Raw genomic sequence first — 21,678 nt, forward strand, 5'->3', positions numbered from 1 at the left:
GGGAGGGGCCAGGCTGGCCTCTGTGACAGGGACTGGGGTCCTTGGGACAGGCCTGCTGTTCTGGAGCCCTATGGGGTGCATCACAAGAAGTGGTAGGAGGATTCTCAGTCCCATTTACAAATAAGAAAACTGAAGCTGGCTTGGTCTCATCAAGGCCTCCAGGACCTGTCAGTGTTGCCCAAACTCAGCCCCAGAGAGGACAGGGGATTTAAGCAGAGGTCACATTCAAACCCAGGTTCTGCCTCCAAATGCAGGCTTCCATCCTTAGTCTTCAGCATGGGCTAAGGTGGCCAGCAAGCCTGGTTCCTGCCATTGGCACCAGACAGTGATGGGCCCTGGATGCCAGCTGCCTGCTGAGCTGCTACCACCAGGCATGGAGGACCAGATGGCAGGCAGAAGGGGGACAGGCCTCCCTGGGCAAACATGGGCTGCTGCTCCCACTATGGATGAGTGACTGGGGAAGGAAATTTCTGCCGGCTCAGTGTTCCTTCCTCCTTCTGGTCTAAAGGCCAGTCCCGTCCTGGCATCCCCCCAAGCTACCTGGGGTCTGGGTGAGGTGGCATCTCGGCCTAGCCTAGGGCTCGAACCTGGAGCAGAGACCACCTTTGCCCTTCCTGCCGTGGCCTGGGAACTAAGAGGCACTTTTAGAACAAATCCTGTGGGCATCGAGTGGACAGACAGGGCTGTCTCACATGGGGTGAATACAAAGGGCCACACGGCCGTGCTAAGAGGAGCCTAGGGGTCACCCAGGCTGATTCAAGAGAACAAAGCTCTTGGCAGGGGGGAGGCTAGGATATGGGCCCATTTCTCTGGATGTTTGGGGCCTTTGCTCCCCTTCTCCCTGGGCCCATGCTCTGCTCACACCTCACACTGCCTAGTGTAACCCAGGATGCCTCATGGAATCCCCCCCCCCCACGGCCTTGGGGGCCGAGCTTCTGGGCTCTGGCAATGATGGTGCTCCACGCCCTGCCCCCAGCCAGTGACTTCCAGCGTGTGCATGGGGGGAGGGGGGGCGTCCCACCTCTCAAGGCAGCCCCTTCCCAAAGGCTTCAGCCTGAACCTTCATCTTTTTAACTCTGCCCACCACACACACACACACACACGCACACACACACACACACACACACACACACACACACACACACACACACACACATACACAGAGGACCGGGATGTCTGGTTGGTGCCTATTTCTACATCTTCAGTTTTTCTTTCTAGCCCGGCCTTGCACCATTCACCAGGAATCTGTCCCACACTCCTGGCCTGGAGGGTGTCCTTTGGTACCAAGGACAGAGGCTAGCCCATCTTTGGAAAGCAGCCCCTTGTGCCTTCTGAACGTTGAGACCTTCCTCCGGTGGAACATACTGCGTAAACCTTAAGGGACCACAGAGAAGCATGCTGTTGTCCTTGGGGGGCGGTCTGCTGGATTGACCTGCGTTTCAGGGAAAGCTGTCAAGGCCGGCTGGGAGGTGGGGGGAATGTTCCCACCCCATCCTGGGAAGGGAGATGGGCTGAGCCCAAATTCAGAGAGCCAGGACCATGGACTGCACTCAGATCTGGCTCCCTCCTTGCACTGAGGAAGCCCCCAGCCTGCCCAGCCCCCTCCCCACCAAGCTGGCAGGGAGTCTGTCCCAACGGGCTTGGTGGGGGAGGACAGGCTCAGGGAGAACCAGTTCACACCCACCCAAAGTGGGGAATAATTACAGAGGAGAGCCTTTTATGAGAGGCAGGGAAATTGGTGAGAACCCTGGCTTCCCTCCGCCTCCTCCATTAAAATTGCTTGTTTGGGGGGTAATTAGGGCCTCGGTGGCTCATCTCAGCTTGGGTAGTGGGTGTCCCCGGGTCCTGAGGGCTATTAGAGGTGCCTGAGCCTTCTCTCCTGGGGGTCTGTTGGGAGGCAGTTTAGGAGGGGCCCCGGTGGTCTCCAGGAGGAGGCCTGGATGAAGCTGGTTCTCGGGGCTTTGTTAAGGGAGCTTCAGGACAGGGCTGAGAGGAGCCATGACCTCACAGAGGAGAATCCTTCTGCCTCTTCCTTCCCCCAGCACCAGTCCCTGCGACGTGTGTGTGTGTGTGTGTGTGTGTGTGTGTGTGTGTGTGTGGAGGGGAGGACCCCTGAACCTCTCCCCCGCCCCTGCTGCTACGGGCCCCATGGTCTCTCCAGGCTCAGCCACAGACCCTGATGACGGCTTAGAACTGTGACCAGGACCAAGAGAGGCAAGCCCAGGGCCTATGCACAGTGAAATGGCCCTGGAAGGGTAGAGGGAGCTGAAACAGCGCATCTCCCTGGTACCTAGGACAAAGCCAGGCTAGAGAGGGAGGCCACATCCCGAGCTAGTGTGTGGCTGGGCCCAGATCGTGACTCTGAAGTTAATTAAGGCTCCTTCCAGAGAGTGCAGCCTTTCCTTTTAATGGTGGTCTGACTGGACAGCCCCTAAAGAGAGGCGCAGCCCTTGCTCGAGTCGAGGAGCTGGGTGTAATCTCCTTTCTGTCACTCACCACTTGTGTGGCTTTGGCAGGGTCTTATGACCTCAGTGGGTCAGTCCCCTTCTCTGTAGAGCAAAGGGCTTATTCTGAGTGGCTTCTGAGGCCCCTTCTGGCCTGTGGATGCTTAGGCAACCTTGCCAAGTGGACAGCTAAGGCCTTGATAAGGCCCATTTTGGGGATGAGGAGAGAGGGGAAGAGAAAGGACTTGGCCCATGTGGGAAGGCGAGCTCTGAATGAGATAAACTCTTTGGAAATCATCGAGCAGTTTGGTAATGTGAAACATGTTGCATCAGCCTCATCATCGCAGTCACTTCTCCCCCTTGAAAGCCCTCACAGGGCCTTTCAGAAGCGCGGCGGGGAAACCCTGGGCTTGGCCACTCCTGCCTGAGTCTGAAAGAAAAGCACCAGGGCCCCTCCCCAACTTGTTGGTGAAAATGTCCTTCCTGTGGTCGGGCCGCTGGGATGCTCCCAGGCCCACAGCCAGTCACGGGTCAGCCAGGCTAGAGTGGGGCCTTTCGGGGGGCTTACCCTTTCCGTGCTACCAGGATGGCTCCTCTGGAGCTCTCCTGTCTGTCCTGCCTCTGTCCTCTGTCCCAGCTGGGATGTGCACCCACTGTGGGCCTCTTTCTCAGGACAATTCTTGGCCGAATCCAGCACTGTCTCAGGCTTAGGAGGCTCCCACCCAGTCCCTCCCTGGCCCATTCCTGAGATGCCCACCAAGGTGGTTTTACTCAGAGCCTGCTCCCTACTCCTTCTCTCCACCTCCCGGCTCCTCCCCAGTGTTGGTACCGTCCCCTCCCACTTCATGGTAGAGCTCTCCCACTGAAGGGGGAGCCCCCTCTTCCTAGAAGCCCATGTTAGGTTGGTGGCTATGGCAGAGGCCCAGAAGAACCCCAGCTCTCTAAAGAGCCTCCAACTTGGGCCCCACAACCAGCCCCAGCAGCCGACATCACAGCTGACTGCTGAGCCCCAGGGTGTCTGTCAGTGACCAGGTCTTTATGATGGTGGCCCTGCAGAATCCCATGGGAGACACAGACCCAGACTTACTAGGCCTGCATATGAGCTTGCACATGGGCAACATCGACTGACCAGCTCTGCCCCCAAAGGGGGGGAGATGGAAATGCCCTTCTGGAGGGTCCTTGGTAAGGCTGCTCCTCCCCTGTCATACAGCTGTTTGAGCTGGAGGGACCACTGAGAACATCCGATCCCACAGCTCGCTTTACAGTTGGGGAAACTGAGACCCAGAGTGAGGAAGAGGCTTGCCTGGGGTCAGCCCTGTGCCTGGCACATGTGGTCACTTGCTAAATGTGGATTGGTGATTGGTTGAGGTCACACAAGTTAGGCACAAAGCTGAGGTTTGTCCCCAAATTCCTGACTCCTTTCCTCCCCGCGAACCATTTCCGCTGACTGATGAGAATTCATAGGACAGGCCTGAGCACGTGGGACTTCCCCTTGCCCTGCCTAGGGCCAGGTCAGCCCTCCAAAGGTCCAGGGAGCCCTCAGTAGAAGGGTCTCCTGTGGGCAAGCACTGTGTTCTGGGCCCTCAGAGATGGCAGGAGGGCATCCTCTTCTGCATCCTCTCTCCCACAGGGGCTCCCACCTCACACCTGGGGATACATCAGGTCATGCCCCAATCTGTCCTGGTGCCCTGCCTGCCTCATGTGGGATACAGACCCCTCCTGACAAGAATCCCCTCCATGGCCTCCCCGATGGGGGTGGCAGAAGCCTCCCAGGGACCGGGAGCTCACTCCCTTTCATGGCAGCCCCAGCTCCTTTAGGCTGATTCCAACCCTTAGCTCTAACCTACACCTCTCTCTCTCTGACTCCCCCTCCCCCATGGCTCTTGGTTCTGCCCCAGCGGTGTCAGAGAGTTCTCAGTCCCTTCCATCTTCTCCAGGCTGATGATGCCTAGCTCCTCCAACCAACCTTGGATGGCACCAGGCCCTTCTCTGTCCTGATTGCCTCCTTTGCATGCTTTCCAGACGATCAGTGTCCTTCCCAGTACCCTCCTCCCCCTGCCCCTGATGGCTCCCCTATCTTCCCCTGGGATGCCAAGTGAGGTGTCCAACTGGCCTCCAGCCATCATCAGTACATCCCGTGCCCCAGCTTGGGTGGGCTGACATCCTGTACTGGGGCCAGATCCACCACAATTTCAGTCTCTTCTCTGCCACTCAGCAGTCACCCAGCACCCGGGTCTCTGGGCATCTGCTCCATCCCAGGATCCATGCAGGGCCATGAGTTGTGGGACAGGAACCCAGGACTTCTCCTCTTGGGGCTCCAGAGGCTCCTGACCCCAGGGAAGCCGGAAGGCAGAGGCCCCAGACATCCCTGTCCCTGGAAGACTTTAGGCAGGGCAAGGACCTGGGAGGATTAGCAGGGAGTGAAGGCTGAGCCTGAAACCAGGTGTGGACCAGGGTAAGGCAAGGGCCTCCCTGAGGGCATCTCACTTTCTTCAGGTGATGGGGAGGTGTGGTCCCTCCCACTGCTTCTGGGGAATGACAGGGCCTTAGTCACCAACCCTAGTTTTCTGGGCCCTCCTGATCCTCAGGTATCCCCATGCCAACCCATAGGAAGTTCACCCAACAGTTTTTGGACAGCCAACTTCCACTGCATTCGTCCAGGGCCAGCTGTGAGCTGTGGGGCAGCTAGTGATGGGGCTTCTGGCCCCCTTCCCAAAGCCCCCATGGATGAGATCATGGAGAATCCCAGAATCCTTGAGACAGAAGGGTCATCAAAGGCCATGGGGTCCACCTTGTGCCTGACCAACAATCTGCTCTATACCTCTGTAACACGTGACTGTCCGGGCTCCAGTGATCAGGGATGATGGGGAGCTCACTACTTCCTGAAGCAGCCCACTCCAGTTGTTAGGAGGTATTTCCTTCTACCGATCCTAAATCTGCCTTCTTGCCCCTCTTCCTTACTTCTCCTTAGTCTGCCCACTGGGGCCATGTAGAATAAATCAAATCCCTCTTCCAAGCCCTTCAGAGACTTGAAGACAGGACATTCCTACCTCCTCTCTGCCCCTGGTTTTCCTTCTCCCAGAGAAATCTCATCTTAAGACTAAACCAGTGTTGTGCTGAGACAAATAGATTCTCAGAGTAGATGAGGGAGGCTGGAGTAGTCAGGGAAGGCTGCTGGGGTGAGGGCTGGGATGTGGAGGGGAGGAGGGGGGTGTGGAGAGCCCAAGTTGGGGCCTCTGGCAGCCCAGCTCAAAGGGCCTCCCCTTTGAGGCTAAAGCAGCCTGGGCCCAGCCGTGGGCTCCAGGAGGCTCTTTCAGGCCAGGAGTCACTTTCCCCGAGGGGGAGCCATGATGCAAGATCTGCCCTGTTAGGTAAGAGGCTCTAAGCTCAGAGGAAATGACTCAAAATGATGAGTTAGAAGATGGGTATCTATCTCCCTGACTCAGGCCGGTGCAGTTGTTCAGCCTGCTGCCTGCAAACAGCTGGAAGCTCGGAGCCCCAGAGACCAAACATCTGGGTGCTCAGCGCCCTGGGGATGAGCCCAACTTCTCCACAGGAAGGGAAGGATGACGTAGCAGGGAAGGGGAGGTGGGGCAGTGACTCCAAAAGGATGCTTTGGGGATAAATATTAGTAAACCCTGGCTCCCGATGGATGGCAGGCCAGCAGCCCACCCCTGGAAGAATGAGACCAGCAACCCCCACCCCCAGTCATTGCCTAAGAGTAGAGACTTCTGGTTATGAGAGCATGGAAGCCCTGGGAGGTGAGCTTGGAGAGGGTGCCCTGTTCTAGGCCCGGGCACTCAGAACCAGCTCAGCAGTTTTCTGCTCAGCCCCACTCTTGCAGCCCCACACTTGCCTGATCACTCACTAGGTAATGTCTCCCTCCTGTGAGAGGCATGGGTGCTGGAGGAGGCCCTGCCATCAAGGAGCTCCCAGTCTGATTGGGCAGGTAGCAGTCAGGCCCAGACAATTCCTGGACTATGTCTTGGAACTGCCGGCCCATGAAATCCCAAGTCTAAAGTGAGAAGGGCCCTCAGAGTCTAACCCCCACGGAGACCAACCCCCTCATTTGGTAAGTGAAGACACTGAGGCTGAATTGGGAGGTAAGATTAGAATCCCAGCCTTCCAACTTCTGAGATGGGCAGGACCAAGCCGCAGCCACTCAACAGCCTTTTATTAAGTGCTTTTTCTGAGCGCCAGGGGCACAAAGAGTGTTGACAATCTGCCCTCGAGGAGGTTGCGTTCTGAAATGAGGACCCAGTGCTGCCTCGGGCACCGGGGCCAGGGTCGGAAGCTTGAGTCTGGGCAGTCAGGGGGCTTTGTCCAGCCATCGCGCTGGTGACGGCAGTGAGTTTTCCCGCAGCGATGATGTCTCTGATTCCCGCTCCCTGGGTAAGAGGCAGGAAGAGGGGTGTTCCACCCACGGCAGCAGGGCACAGCATGGTGACATGTTGGGTAAGACGAGGCTGGAGGAGGTAGGAGGCTGAGGGGAAGGCTGACCAGAGATGGTGGGTGGCCAGAGACGGTTCATAGACCAGCCAGGCAGTCCATGCCCTCCCCACCTCACATCCCAGGGCAGGGGGGAAGGCTCCAGGCCTGGGCTGAGTAGAGGCCAGAGAGGGCAGGCCACCCCAGGGAGGGTATCCTTGCTCTCTGACAGGCTGAGTCCCAACCAGACCATTCTATTGAGAATTTGTTAGACCCTACTAGATGCATGACCCTACTAGATGCACGACTTTTTTTCACAGCACTGGGGAGTCAAAGCCCAAATGAAGCAGTTCCTGCCCTCATCATTCTTCTATTTTATTGGGTCTGATCCGAGGCCTCTCACTGCACTGCCCCCAGACCCTCCCTTGTACAGAAAACCCTTTCTGCCTGGAAGGCTGACAGGCTTTCCCAGGGACTTAAGGGGAGAGGCTTCCCTAAGCAGAGAAATTCATAAGCTTGAACCTCTACAGGCCTTTGTGGGAGAGAGACTCCACCCCTCCTTATCAGACCAGTCCCTGGGTCACCATCTCCCAGATCTCAGCACGGTCCCACCTCCCATTTCCAGTATCTTATCTCCCCTAAAAGGGGAGGGAGGCAGCTAGGGGGAAGGGCTGGCTCTGGAGGCTGGAGGGTCAGAGGGCCAGAGCTGCCAGGACCCTCAAAGGCCACTGAGGACTATCATTTTTCAAAGGAGAAAACTGAGGCTCCAGGGAGAGGAGGTGAGCTTCAGAGGTGGCGCTTCAGCCTAGGCGCTCCCCCACCCCCTCAGCCAGACCTCTTTTCACCTGTGTACCATGCTGCACATGCACCCAACCCCCACATCAACACAAACACGCACAGCCCCCAGACACGGGCATGAATGCGGGCACACACCTACACTAAACATGCATTCCTCTGCAGGTACACACCTGTAACACATGATGCTGCTACCGTGTGGGGGGCTCTCCCAGACAGATCCGTCCATGGGAAATGATCAGACATCGTTAGGGCACTGGGACAAAAGGGAAGCCCAGGGAGGAAGGGAGGGATGTGCCCAGTCTGGACATCCCGCCCTCGTCCGAATCCAGAGCCAGGCTAGAAAGAAAAGGGCTTCACAGAAAATCCAGAGCTTCATTCTGTGAAGCCCCACTGCTGGGGCTGGTTTCTGTGGCCAGGCCCTGACCTGCCCACCCTCAGGGAGAAGGCCTATGCAGGCCACACATGCCCCTTTCATCCCGGGCAGGCACTGATGGCCTGGCCCCTTGTCTACCCACACCTGTCTGGGGGGCAGGGAGGTAGAAATGTGCCCCTTCCTCTCTCCCCACCATCACCAGAGATTGTATTTCCATTTTAGGAACTGGAGAATTGGGTCATAGAGCCATTTGGAGCTGTCCAAGGGCCATTTCCCACAGCAATGGAGACAGGCAGGTCAAATTTGCAGCCACAGAAATTCTGGGCCTTCCACAGTCGGGATATTACACACAGCATATTTTTGGCCCGGGCGTTTCAGAGGATGCTTGGGCAGGAATAACCTTATTCCCTCCACCATGAAACAGCCAGGAGGGGCTCTCACTGGCTTTCTGAGCCTGACTGCCTTTCCCCATGCACACCTACATTCATGAGTAATAGACAGTGAACAGACGGTCTTCTTGTCCTCCCCATGTGGAGACCTCCTGAAATTTTGGTGGGTTTAGTGGAATCAGATGGGGTGTGTGTGTGTGTGTGTGTACATGTGTGTGTCTGTGTGTGTACATGTATGCATATACGTGTATGTGTCTCTGTGTGTGTACATGCATGCATACACGCGTATATGCATGTGTGTATGTGTACGTGTATGCACACACATGTATATGTATGTGTCTATGTGCGTGCACATGTATGCATATACGTGTATATGTATGTGTGTACATGTATGCATATACATGTATATGTATGTGTGTGTCTGTGTGTACATGTATGTATGTGTGCATGTGTGTGTCTGTGTGTTTGCTCTGACCCCTTGCCCAGATGGTCCCTGGGAGAGAAGCAGAGCCTTCTGGAGAGGGAAGGGCCACACTTGCAACTTCTTCACTTGTTTTTCTGAGTTGGTCCCTAGACCCAGTCCAACCTGTGGGCTTCCCAGCCTGTCAGGGCCTGCTTGGGCAGTAGCAGCTATGGGCTGACCTGAGTCTGCAAAGAACTGGAGGAGAATCTCACTTTCGACACTTAGCCAGAGGGCCAGGAGGAGACACTGTTGGTTACATCCGCATCCCTGACTGAATCCCCATCCTATGTCCCAGGGAGGCCTCCATGGGTGGGAGGTGGGCTATTCCCCGGCCCAGGAAAGAGCCTTTGTGGAAATGGCTGAGCTCCACTCCAATGGAGGGAGGTGGCAGCAGCAAACAGACAGAGCTCCTTTGTTCCTTTCTGTCCTGGTGCCCTCAGCTGCCTCTCATCTCCGGAAAGGGCCAGGAGGCAGGAAGGGCTTGGTTTCAAAGGCTTTGGTACTGGTGCTGCCTCTGAGAATGGGCATGAGGAGGGAAACGGGAAGCCGCTGAGAACTGTGCCTGGACAGCCAGAGGGCCGCAGGTGCGGACTGAGGAACTAAGGCGATAATGGCCGGTGGGGCAGCCCAGGGCAGGGAAAGGGCGTGAGGGCTGCTACACTTCCCAGCTCTGAGGCCCTGGGGTGAGAGGCTTCCCCTTTTCATCCTCAGTTTCCTTATCTGTAAAATGGGGATATTAATGCCTGCAGTCCCTGCCTCTGAGGGCCCGCAGTGAGGGCCTGAGGGTCGTCAGGCCTTATGAAGAACATGTTACCAGGCAGGCTGTACTATCAACGCTCTCCCTCAGAGCACTGACCATGCTAGCTCTCAGTCTCTCATCTTCCTCCTTTCTGGGCCTCAGTTTCCTTCTCTGTATATCTGGAGATGGAGGAAAACATGGAATAGACAAGACGATCTCTGTTCTAAGGCTTCTCCCCACTCCCTCACTCCACGGTCTGAGGGACCTTGAAGTCTGACTTCGGGATTTTAGAAAGGCTTTCATGGCCACAGGCATCAGAATCTGTTTTCTCTTGCTGGTCCCTCTGCTTTGTGGGTAAAAGGACTGAAGCAGACTCCTGGACCATCTAGTCCAATCCCCTTGTCTCACAAACAGGGAAACCCCAAAGCCTGGGAGGGCTTGGGTGCTCCTGAGGTTGGCTGAGGAAGGCTGCTATGCAGCCAGGTCCCCAGGGGAGCCCCGGGAGTCATCTCTGGGCTAGCTCCTCTTCACCAAATGGCCCAGAGAACCCCCAGCTTGTTTCCCAGGTGATTTAGAGGCTTTTACAAAAGGAAGAGGGGAAATGGGATGACGGGCAGCAGGGGAGCCAGCACGCTTTTCCAGTTTCCCGACCAAGCCAGTCTTTGCCTGGTTGGCCCAGACCCTGCCATCCCAGCAGCCTGGGCTAGTTGAAGGCGGGATCTGGCTTTGGAGCCTCTCTAAGGTCCTCCCAGGAAGCCACGGCTCACCCTAGGTGGATGGCACGTTCTATCACTGACTGTATGTCCCTTCCTCCTTCAGCCTGAGGAATTAATTCACTCGCTTATTCACTCATTCATTCATTCATTCACTCACTCATTCACTCATTCATTCATTCATTCACTCATTCATTTATTCATTCACTCACTCATTCACTCATTCATTCACTCACTCACTCATTCATTCACTCCCTCCCTCATTACTCCCTCATTCACTCATTCATTCATTCATTCACTCACATATTCACTCACTCATTCACTCATTCATTCATTCACTCACATATTCACTCACTCATTCACTCATTCACTCATTCATTCACTCACGCATTCACTCATTGGCTCATTTATTCATTCACTCGCTCACTCATTGGCTCATTCATTCTTTTAGCAAGCTTTGAACACCCACCCATGGCCAGGCCTTCTGACCCTCCCAGTAGCATTTTCTCGGCACTTTTTTTCTGGTGGCCTTATCACTGTCTACCTGGCTGGGAGTTAGGGAGGGATGGGGAAGAGCACCCACTGACCTTGAAGCCAAGATTCCTGAGCCTGAATAATGGCTTGGACCCTGACTAACTCTGGGATCATCGGCAATTTCCCATCCTTTCTCTGAATCTGTTTCCTCATCTCTGAAATGGAGATAATAATCCTTCAAGTGCTATGTCCTGGGGCTGCTTGGGGGGAAAGCCCTTCACAAATGGAAGGTGTCATTAATGGCATCCTGCATCTCCTTCCCATCCCCCTCCCTCCCTCTTACTGGGCTCACAGGACTCTTTGGATCCAAAGGGCCCAAGCTCCAAGACTGTTATTAAATTGCCCTGTTCCTTCTCTAAGATAAGTCCAAGAAGGCTGACTGAGGGGAGGACACCTCATGTCACTGAGACCAAGAAAACTGGAACTGCAAAGAATATCATGGATAGAGTGAAAAATGGAATGTCAAAGCCAGAAGGGCTCATGGAGCCTAGAACCTCAGAGACAGGAGAGAACACATGGAATACTGGAACTGCAGGGAACCTTAGAACACAGGATGTCAAAATTGGGAGGAACCTTAGGGTGTTGGAATATCAGAGCTGGGAAGGGACTTCAGCGACCTCAGAGCTGGGAGGAACCTTAAACTTTAGAATACGTGACATCAGAGCAGGGAAGGGCCTTAGAATATAGAGCCCAGAATTTCAGAGCTGAGAGAGACCTTAGAACATGGAATGTCAGAACTAGAGAGAACCTTTGGACATCAAACATTAGAATCGGGAGGGAACATGGAACCTGGAATATCAGAACTAGGAGGGAAATTATAATATAGAACATGGAATGTCAGAACAGGGAGAGGAGCTGGCACCCAGAGCACTGTATATATGTGCCTCACCTGTAAAATGGGGATGATAATATCGCCTACCTTCCGGGGTTCTGGTGAAGATCAAATGAGCTAACATGCATATGTGTGTGTGTGTGTGTGTGTGTGTGTGTGTATATATATATATATATATAATATATATATATATATATATATATGTGTGTGTGTGTGTGTGTGTGTGTGTGTGTGTGTGTGTGTGTATGTATATTTACAAAGTGCTTAGCACTCATAGGGGCTTGATAAATGCTTTTTCCTTCCCTCCCCCATTGTTTAATCAATGACTAGATTTCCAAGGTAGGACTCAAAGCCAGGGCTTTCTGGGTCTCCTACCTCCTGCTGCCTTGACAAATTCGGGAAGGGTATATTCCCAGCGTCGGACTCCACATCTTCCTCTTATGGCCCCAACAATACTAAAAGGTGGAACCTGCCAGAGCTAGGCAGTGGGCAGGGCTTTATGTGGCCAGAGGCCCTTCTTTAGGCTCTGTCCCTTTGGGGCACAGGACAGTGCTGGACAGAGGAGCCCCAAGTCCAACAGGGCTGGGCAATGGAGGCCAGGCAGGTGTTTCCTCCCAGCCTTCCCCATTAGCAGCGCCTGGGCTAGGTCTTCCCTGTCCTCCTCCAAAATCGAATAGCTCATGGGGCTCTGGCCTTCTCTGATCAAGTCATTGGGTCATAGACTAATGGGTTCTAGAGGAGGAAAGTGAGGTTAAGGGCCATGAAGTGACTTCCAGCAAGCACAGAGGCAGAATCGGAATCCAGATCCGCTGGCTCCCAAACCCAGTTTCTTTCTATTCTTCCGTGCTGCCCTCTCCTAGGGCTCCTCGGGGTGGTTTAGCTGCTGTCACGAAGGGAGCAGTCCCCCCTGATCCTCTCACATTCCGAGGCGGAGGCGGGGCTAATGCTCAGGCAGTGTGGTGTTAGGGACTCCTGACTGCGAGAACCTCAAGGGGTGGAGTCAGGCTTTTCTAGTCAGCCAGTCTACAAGCATTGATTAAGCACCTACGATGTGCCGGATACTGTGCTAAGCACCGAGGACAAACTAATGCAAAACTTTGATTCTCCCCCCGGCCCAGCATAGGGCTCAGAATCAATGGGGGTGGGGAAGGTCACCCAGTCATCTAGCTGGGAGTCGGCGCGAGCAGCCGAAGGAAAACGGAGCCTGGAGTAGCTGGCTGGTGGGCGGACTTGGCTCAGGCTGAGAGGGGGAAGGCAGGAAAACCCCATAAAGTGCCCTGAGTGGGGTATCTGCTGGTAGGGTAGGATTTCTGGGTACGAGCTGAGTTAGGAGGCTGTAGAGAGGGGGTGGCATGATCCTCCCGCTGTCCAGGAACCCGAGTTCAGCCCAGCACGGAGTTGGGTGGGGCGGAAGCTCTTTCTTCCCAGGGAAAGTATTGTTGAGCTTGGGGATCGGGGCTCGGGGCTCAGGGCTCAAGGGATGGGAAGGAGATGAGTCACGCCTGGGCTGGGCCGGTGAGGTAGGAGCCGCATTCCTGGGCAGCGTCCACGCCTCTGAGATTGGCAGACAGGGAAGGAGGACGGAGAGCAATCTGGGGGAAGGGAGGTCACAGGGAGCGGGGGAGGGGGTAGAGGTGAATGGAGTTGGGTAGAGGAAGAAAGGAGAAGAAAGAGAAAGAAAAAGAAAGGATGAAAGGTGGAAGGAAGGAAGGAAGGAAAGAAAGAAAGAAAGAAAGAAAGAAAGAAAGAAAGAAAGAAAGAAAGAAAGAAAGAAAGAAAGAAAGAAAGAAAGAAAGAAAGAAAGAAAGAAAGAAAGAGGGAGGAGAGAGGGAGAAAGGGAGGGAAGAGGGTGACGAGGAAGCCCAAGGAGAAGGGACCGCCAAGGACAGTGAGTACTGGGGGCGGCGGGCTGGAGACTGGTGCAGGGGTGGGGGAGGGAAGGAAAGCGAGGGTGACAGATGGGGCAGGAGAGCGGGCGGGGGCGATCTGGGGCCCCGGAAAGACAAAGGGTCCAGCCTGGGGCGGGGCGCCGGCCGGTGTCTGTGGCTCACATGGAAGCCACCGGGCTGGCCTGGGCCGGCCGGGAGGTGAAGGGCGGAGCAAGGGGGCGGGCTTTGGGGCGGGAGGAGGTGACCCTGAGATAAAGCCGCGGCTCGAGGCCAGCAGCCTCAGTGCCAGCGTCATCCCAGCTTGAGAGTGGAGCTTTTCCTTCCGCGCCCGCCGCGCGCCCAGGAGCCTCACCGTCCGATTGTCCGGCCGCTCCTTCTGTCTCGCCAGACCAGCCTGGGCGCTGCGCCCTGTCTCCCTCTCTGTGCCTGTGCCGTCGCGGGCGCCACAGTCTGTCCACGCTGGGGTCCGACGGGCTGGGGTCAGCTGGATCAGGAACCATGAAGGTCCCGGGAGCTGTGCTGCGCGAGGGCGAGCTTGAGAAGCGCAGCGACAGCCTCTTTCAGCTGTGGAAGAAGAAGCTTGTGGTGCTGAGCACCGACCGCCTGAGCCTGTTCCCCGACGGCCCGGCGGCGGCTCGCCGAGGCGCGCGCCCTAAGGAGCTGCGCTTCCACTCCATCCTCAAGGTGGACTGCGTGGAGCGCACCGCCAAGCACGTCTACTTTACCATAGTCACCAGAGACCGCAAGGAGATCGACTTCCGCTGCCCGGACGAGAGCTGCTGGAACGCCTCCATCACCATGGCGCTCATCGACTTCCAGAACCAACGGGCCATCGAGGATTTCAGGAGCCGGCAGGAGCTGGAGCGGGAGCGAGAGCGGGAGCAAGCGGGGCCGCCTGAGCGCAGGCTGGCCCGCGCGCCCTGAGCCTCCGCGTCGGCCTATCCGGCCCAACCTGACTGAGAGACCCAGGTGAGGCAGCTGGGGGAACGGATGGGCGGACACGGCATTCCTGCCTTCCCCTTCCCAGCTGCATCGCCCCGGGAACGCAACCTCGAGCCCGGCTCCTGGAGTCCAAGCGGTGGGACGGGTCTCCAAAGGCTCAGACTCAGACTAGGGAGGGAGCGCGGGTCCAGGACAGCTACTTTACGGGTCTAGCTCCTGACTCTCTGGTGTTCTGATTTTGGAGTGGGAGGGCAGGACTGGGATCAAGTGGGGGGGGAGGGGTGCGGGGAGGCCCGGTCCACGCTTCCCCTAGGGAACCAGGCCCAGGCGGACCATATGGTCTTCCACGGGGAATTCGGGGTCGCTCCCAAGGCCAACCTCCTTCCTCCACCGGCAAAACCTCGGGCTTTTCTCGGGCCAGGATCACCAAAGCTTTATCTCCTGCCTCCAGGACAACCCCCCTTCCCCTTTCTACGTGTCTCCGTGTGGTTAGTGGGATGAGCGAAGATTATTCTAGAAAATGATAGGAGGAGGGTATTAAGGCTGGAGGGGACCGCTGAAGACCGCATCCTCAGTATCCTGGAGGATATATGCCCTGGGAGAGACCAGATCCTTGGAGACCTTCGGGGCCTGGCCTCACAGCTGTAGAGTTTGGGGACCTACCCATGGAGGAAGTGGCCTGGGAGCCTCTCGGGGTTTTCCTCAGTGTAAGCTGGGGGACAGGTTAGAGAGTCTGGCTGCGAGGTCTCAACTAGGGCTTTGGAGCTCTGACTGAGCCCTTCTGCTCCCGGGTAGATCTAGGCTACGAGTAGCGTTCCCTTTGCTCGGGTTATCTTCAAGAGGCGCCCCGTGGTTCCCTCCTATCTCTAGGCCGGAAGGAAGCTCCCCGCCCTCCACTGCCCCACCTTAGCACTGACCCGTTTCTTCTGTTCTCTTCATTAGAACATTCTGGCTGGACCTTGATGGGGAGCTTGTCTTGCCCTGAAAGGCTCCCTGGAGGGCCCGTGAAGGAAGAGATGCTGAAGCTGAGAGCCAGATCTCCCTGCCGGCAGGGAGAGCCCCCCCCAACATGTGCCTCTGGGGCCAGACTTAGGGGGGAAGTGGAACCAAAGACTTTCCCACCAGGGTCTGGGAGCCAGCTGCCGGTTCCCGGGGCCCGCGGTGCAACTCGGACACCTATTTATAAGTTGTGAAGGCTGTGGCAATTCGCTCCTGGAGGGGCGGACACTGCTTAAGTTATTTGTAGTATCTATGTATTTGTATTTATTTGTGACTAGCTGGCTTCAAACATTCTGTCTTAATAATTTTTTTTTCATAATGTGTCCATTCCAAATAAATTACTTGCAATGTTCACTTTTTTATTAGCATGCTGTGGTGCGGTGAGGTTCATTTTCCACCTAAATTTGGGATTTTGAGGGATAGAGGCAGCAGATGGGAGATGCCCAGAGGTGGGGGCCCCAGAGGAACAGGGCTGAGGCTTGAACCCTTGGTTAGTTTCCTAGGGGTGCTGAGACGGGACAGCCAGGGTACCCTGGGATGTACAAAGACCTTTGGTGGATTCCAGGACCATAGTGTGACCTTGGCCCCCCCATCCCCCCATTTCCGGCAGAGTGATTTGCCCTCAGGCCTTTGGCTCTGCTTGGAGTAAAATGTCTCCTTTCAAGATTTCCTGAAGTTCTTGGAACTGGAAGAGTCATCGGTGGTGAAATCAGAGATCAAAGGGCCATAGATCTGAAGCACCTTTTGGCCATTCACTTCCTGCCTTTCAAAGGGCAGAAGCCTGCAGCTCCTGGGGAGGCTGAGAGTAAACCAAGGTTGCAGCAGGGTCATGACTGGGAGCCCAGAGCTCTGGACTCCCAGCCCAGCTCCCTTGCCTGGGCTCCTAGGCAGCTGCTGGGAGCTGGCCCCAGGTGGGGAGGGGAAGGCAGGGCCCTTTTGATGCCCTCCATGGACGTGGATCAGATGCTCTGGGTCGGGAGGGACCAAGGTGTGAAAGGAGGGTGAGACAGTCTTGGGGAAGGGAGGGACCCTGTTCTATACCCATAACCTGTGCTCTTGGGTTGGGGGGGGAGGATTGTCACTGCTTTGAAAGGTATCTGGGGGAAGAAGCTGGAAATGGGCTGGTTCCCTCACTGCCCTGGTGCTGTGGGAGGCCGGAAAGCTGGAGTTTGGTAGCATGAGCCCAGGCTTCCACAGGCTTCCACAGTCCCTCCTCAGCCATAGACTTTCTCCCTTGGTGTCTCTGATTTCCTCCCTCAATGTCCAGGAAAGCCCAGGGAGGAGAGACCCTGGTTGGCTCTGGTGAAACCTATTTCCTGTGTCCCTCTAAATCAGCTGGCAAGCACATTCCTCACAAACTCTTCATAGCATCTCAGTGTTGGAGCCTCAGACATCCCTTCCACACCCCTCCTCCCCAAAGCCTGAGCGTGGAAGGGGACCTGATGACCAAGACTCAGCTTCTGGAGGTCTGCTGCACACTTCCCTCTCTTCCCCAGCCTAAATTTCCTCAGCTTGGAAAGCCTCAGAGCCTGCTCTGCCCAGAGATGCTTTCTGGGGAGAATCGAGCCTTTGCTAGAAAGGGCAGCTGTGCTTGGAAGTGAGCTCCAGGTCTACCCAGGCTCAAGCAGTATTGGGAGGGGGAGGTTAGAGCATGGCCTTCAGAGGTAGCTGGGGCTGTTTGAATGAGCTCCAAGATTCTGATTGGAAATCCGAGGGAGTGGTGTTAAGCTCTCCACAGACAAGCCCTTCTTTCATCTTGCCCCAGACACCCAGACCAGCCTCTGAATTCTCACCTGCTGCCTCTCCCTTACAGATGGCCCTGACAGATGCCAGCCTGGCATCCTACTTTTCTGGACCCCCATTTTACCTCACCTCTTCATCCATGAGCTCTCTGGAGGAAACCTCTCCTACCTCTTGCATTGTGCCTTCAGGGCTTAGGACACACTAAAGGAGCCATTGTGTGAATAGAAACTTCCTGGAGCAGGAAGGTACTTTGGCAGCCTCTGGAACTGCAAGAGAACTCTCCTCCTGTCCCTTGGTTTGGGGCTCAGGACTCTCCCTGGAGCGAGTGATACCAGGATGTGGGTCTTGGTCTTTGGATTTCCAGGGCCTTGAATGCAAGAGGTGCTTAATAAATGCATGTTCGCTGATGGCTGGATGGGTGAGTAACCAGACCACAGGGACTAATGCCAGAGCTCCATTCCTTTGGGGTAAGGAGTGCTGACCGGCTGATGACCCTGGAGGAACCCCCCTCCAGGATACCGTGGTTGGCCATACCCACACTGGGCTGAATGAGGGCACAGCACAGGGAAATGCTGCTACCTGACAGAGGTCGGAGGTGGTTTGGGGTGAGAGCGCTAGCCCCTGGGTGGGCTGGGCATCATTCTGGGGCCTGAGGGAAGGGGAAGGAGAAGGGCCCTGGATGGGGCAGTCAGGGCTTCGGGGAGTACTCCCTCAGACCTGCTTGGCTGAGACCAGATGCTGCAGGGGTCATCTGACCAGTCCAGGCTCTCAGTTTCCATACCCTTGGGCCTCCTTTGGAAAAACCATCCCTTCCCTGGGGAAACTTTTCACTCTTGGCCCCAGGCCCAATGAGGCCTTTTATGTAGGAACCTGGGAACTGGTATGGGCCCTTCCCTAGTGGGGCCGCACAACCCATCTCAACAAGCCCTACTGTGAGCCCATCCGCCCAGACAGAGGTAATAATTGTCTCCAACCATTCCATTTCTCAGGCCTCCAAACTACTGGGGAAGAGCACTGATCACTGAGTCAGAGCTTGTGGGTTCAAATCCCCGCTCTGACACTAACTTCTTGGGTACCCTTGGCCAAGGTACTTGGTTTCAGTTTCTTTCCTCATCTGTTAAACCAGAGTTGAGTGGCCCCTGAGGTCGCAGACTTCTGGCATCCTCTGACTCATGGACCAAGGCAGCTTGGAGCTCAGTTTAGATTACGGCCAGGGGGCCAGCTCAGCTCTGTATCATCCCTGTCTGCCCCCCCCCCCCAAACGCTTATTTCTTCAGGTCCATAGGGGAGTGAGAGGGGTCGTGGTGAGCAGTCAGGAGAGTCAGGTTCTAATCTGGGCTCTGTCACTAAGTAGCTGTGTGACCTCAGGCAAGCACTTTCTCAGCACAGTGCCAGGCATGCAGTAGGTGTTCAATAAATGCTCAGTAACTTGACTTTCCTCCTCTCTGTGGCTCATGGTTCTGATCTATAAAATGAAGATGGGGAGGACTCCATGGTTTCTTAAATTTACTTGACTGGGGTTCTTAAAGTGGGTTCTTGGCTTCCACCCAGAGCAGGCGCGAAGGAGCCCAGAACATGGCGGTTGGCATGCCTTCTCTGGGTAATTCTGTTCTCTTTCATGGACTCTCCGATTCAGCACCTCCCTCCAATCCACTCGCCCTTCTCCTCCAGCCTGGCCTCCTGTCTCCCGTCTCTCTTCCCTCCTCCTTGTCTCTTGTCACAGCCACCTGAGCCACCTGCCTAATGTTCTGACTGTCCCACTCCTGGCTCCAAAGCCTTCAATGGCTACCCCCAACTTTGCCTAACAATGAAAGCAGAAACTCCTGGCCCTGGCACTCAGTGCCTTGTATTACTTGCTTTAAATCCACCATCCAGGCTTATCTCATACTTCCCTTCATGTTCTCTACATTCTTGTTCTTGACCAGCCCTTTCCTACCTCCATGTCTTTGTCCACACAGTCCCCCATACTTTGAAATGCATTCCATCCCTATGCCCTCTATTAAAGTCTTCAGGGCCCAACTGAGAGGCTGCCTTGTCTCCTTGGACCCTCTACTCTACCTTGTTTCCTATGCATCTGTGTCAGGTCTCTTCTATGGACTAGAATCTTCTTAAGGGCAAAGATAATGTCACTTTTTGTATTTGCTACACCAGTGCAGAGCACACAGTAGGAAATTAACCAGTCAGTGTGTGGTGATTGAATAAAATTCCTAGGACTCTGTTCCAGTCTGCCTCCTCCAGGAAGCCCCCCTGATGACTATGGCTCACAGACCATGCTTGAGGATGGTCCGTTCAAGCCTTTCCACCCGGTGACCTTCTGTTTGCTGGACTGGGCTGGGCATGCAGGGAGCCTGCATCATCAGAATAGAGGGCTCCCAAGGGCCCAAGGCATTTATTGCAGGGGTGGGGGGAGGGGGGAGGGGAAACAAGCTCATCCTTGGAGCAAAGATAATGGAGACTTCTTGACATTCTGGGGAACGTTCTTCTTGTACAGATACAAGAACAGGAGCAAGTTGACGGCAAACTGCAGGTGGCCAAAGGCTGCGACTCCAAATCTCTTGTACAGGAGGCCGCCAATGGTGGGGCCGATGGTCCGCGTCAGCGGCTGGACGGAAGCACAGATGCCTAGCATGGCTCCTGGGGGCCAAGGGAGAGAGTCATTAGGCACAGCAGTCAGGGTCCAATGGAGGCATTGATCCTCCCCAACCGCAGGTCATTCTCCAGTGGGGAGTGTAGCATCCCCAGAATCGCCAGCTCAGAGCAGGACAGAACCTTAGAGGACAGCTCGTCCAAACTCCTCACTTTACAGGGGAGGAAACTGAGGTGCAGAGAAGGGGAAGTGAGTTTTCCAAGGCCCCACAGGGAGATATGACCAAGAAGCGGCCCTGATGCCTTCAGGAGCAGAGGACTACCCCCAGAGGATCCCTGTGGAGAGAGGTCATCCTCTCTGGAGACCAAGCAAACAGCTGGACTCAGGACTCAGCCGTCTGCCGCATCCTCCATTTTACCCTCACATGCTAAGCCCTGTTCAAGACCCATCTCCTCCATGCAGTCTGCCTGGATTGCCCCCACTCCACTCTGGGGGCTCCATTATTTCCACCCCTGTTTTCCTCTGCCCTCATTTGCCGGGGTACTCTTTCTTAGCAGACTTAGAGCTCTCTGAGGACTGTGCCTTTGGGCCCTAGGGCCGGGACAACGTCTGAGGGGAGCTAGAGTGCAGATGGGACCCTGTTTGGCTTTGGACTCCTGCCTCAGACATGGACTAGGGCAACCCACTGTGGTTTCCCCGTCTCTTAAACGGGGATAATGATAGCACGAGCTTCCCAGGGCTGTTAATCAGTGTATCATAAGTACTTGTTCACTGATTGATTCCCAAATCCTAGACATCAGCTCTGGTGAAGGGGGCAATGTGATGTCAGGCAAGGGAGCTCAGACAGCTAGGTGGCATAGATAGCTTCTGTGCTGGCCCCAGAGTCAGAAAGGACCTCTGACAGACCGGATCACCCTGGGGAAGCCAATTCTCCACCTGCTTCAGCTTTCTTCTCTTTTCTAAGACGAGAATAGTCAGCATAGCCCTCAATGGACCTCCCAGGAGATGGCGTGGCCAGGTGCTTGATGAGAGGTAGTGTGCTAAGAACAAAGCCAGCTCTCAGGAGGGGCCCAGCAGCCAGGTCTTGGATAGACCAGGTGCCAAGATGCCAGGCCCACAGGAGCTTCCTGCTGCCCCCAGCTCCCGGGCCACAGAGTGTGTCAGGTAAACAGGAACAGAGGAGACTGGCAACGTGGCTGAGGAACAATAATTCTGGTTCTTGCTGGCCAAGAAAGATGTTATCAGAGTGGAGAGCCAGCCCAGTCCCCAGAAGACAGTGTGCTCCCTTCCTGTAAGAGAGAGCACCTGGGCTTTCTGGGAAGCCCTGGCGAAGGAAGGGGCGTCTCAGCCTGGGCTACCCCGAGAGCTCCTCGCCAAGCTGGAAGTAGGGCTGAGGCCAGTGGCCAGAGGCTACCAGGCTCTGAGTTGTCTGACCCTCCTGGGCATCTTCCCTCCACCAGGGCCCCGATGGCCTTGGCACCAGTGCCCCCTGCCATGTCCAGCCCACCCTCGCCTTGGCCTCAGCTTTTCCTGCCCCGTCCTCAGCTAGGCTGGTCCCCAGACAACAGACATCCTAATTCAAGCTCCTGGGCCTGTCCCCTTGGACTATCGTAGCACTGAGCCCCCTGTCCAGCCCCTCCCCTCTCCCCTCTGTCCTTCGCAGTGCCCCCCAAAGTTAGCTTTCTCCTGGATGGCTCTGGCCTGTCCCAGCCTGCTCAGTGGTTCACTATCCCCTACAGAGTATGGCCAAGCACCTCACCTGACTGGCTGCTCTTCTTCCTCATTGTCATAGCCGACATATAGTG

At 55.6% G+C, this 21,678-nt stretch overlaps 2 protein-coding genes across 4 annotated transcripts in view; one reads left to right on the forward strand and one right to left on the reverse strand.

Annotated features, from left to right (window-relative positions):
• The first annotated feature begins 13,852 nt into the window (after positions 1–13,852).
• PHLDA2 (pleckstrin homology like domain family A member 2) lies at positions 13,853–15,908 on the forward strand. Its single transcript, XM_020970807.2, has 2 exons — positions 13,853–14,571; positions 15,487–15,908. The coding sequence occupies exon 1, from the start codon at positions 14,101–14,103 to the stop codon at positions 14,524–14,526; it is 426 nt and encodes a 141-aa protein (XP_020826466.1). The 5' UTR covers positions 13,853–14,100; the 3' UTR covers positions 14,527–14,571; positions 15,487–15,908.
• Positions 15,909–19,642: 3,734 nt separating this feature from the next.
• Positions 19,643–21,678, reverse strand: part of SLC67A1 (solute carrier family 67 member 1) — a 93,232-nt gene continuing 91,196 nt past the window's right edge. For all 3 annotated transcript variants that reach the window (XM_020970821.2, XM_078148699.1, XM_020970820.2), the window contains one exon: positions 19,643–19,920. In XM_020970821.2, the coding sequence (XP_020826480.1) occupies positions 19,715–19,920 (206 nt within the window). In that variant the 3' untranslated portion in view covers positions 19,643–19,714. The remainder of the gene's footprint in view (positions 19,921–21,678) is intronic.

The sequence above is a fragment of the Phascolarctos cinereus genome, unplaced genomic scaffold (genome assembly GCF_003287225.1).
Source record: "Phascolarctos cinereus isolate Bilbo 61053 unplaced genomic scaffold, phaCin_HiC Scaffold_9;HRSCAF=440, whole genome shotgun sequence".
Lineage (NCBI taxonomy): Eukaryota > Metazoa > Chordata > Mammalia > Diprotodontia > Phascolarctidae > Phascolarctos > Phascolarctos cinereus.

What these genes read in the sequence shown, in the direction of transcription:
- PHLDA2 (XM_020970807.2), top strand. Translation starts at nt 14,101, where the DNA reads ATGAAGGTCCCGGGAGCTGTGCTGCGCGAGGGCGAGCTTGAGAAGCGC.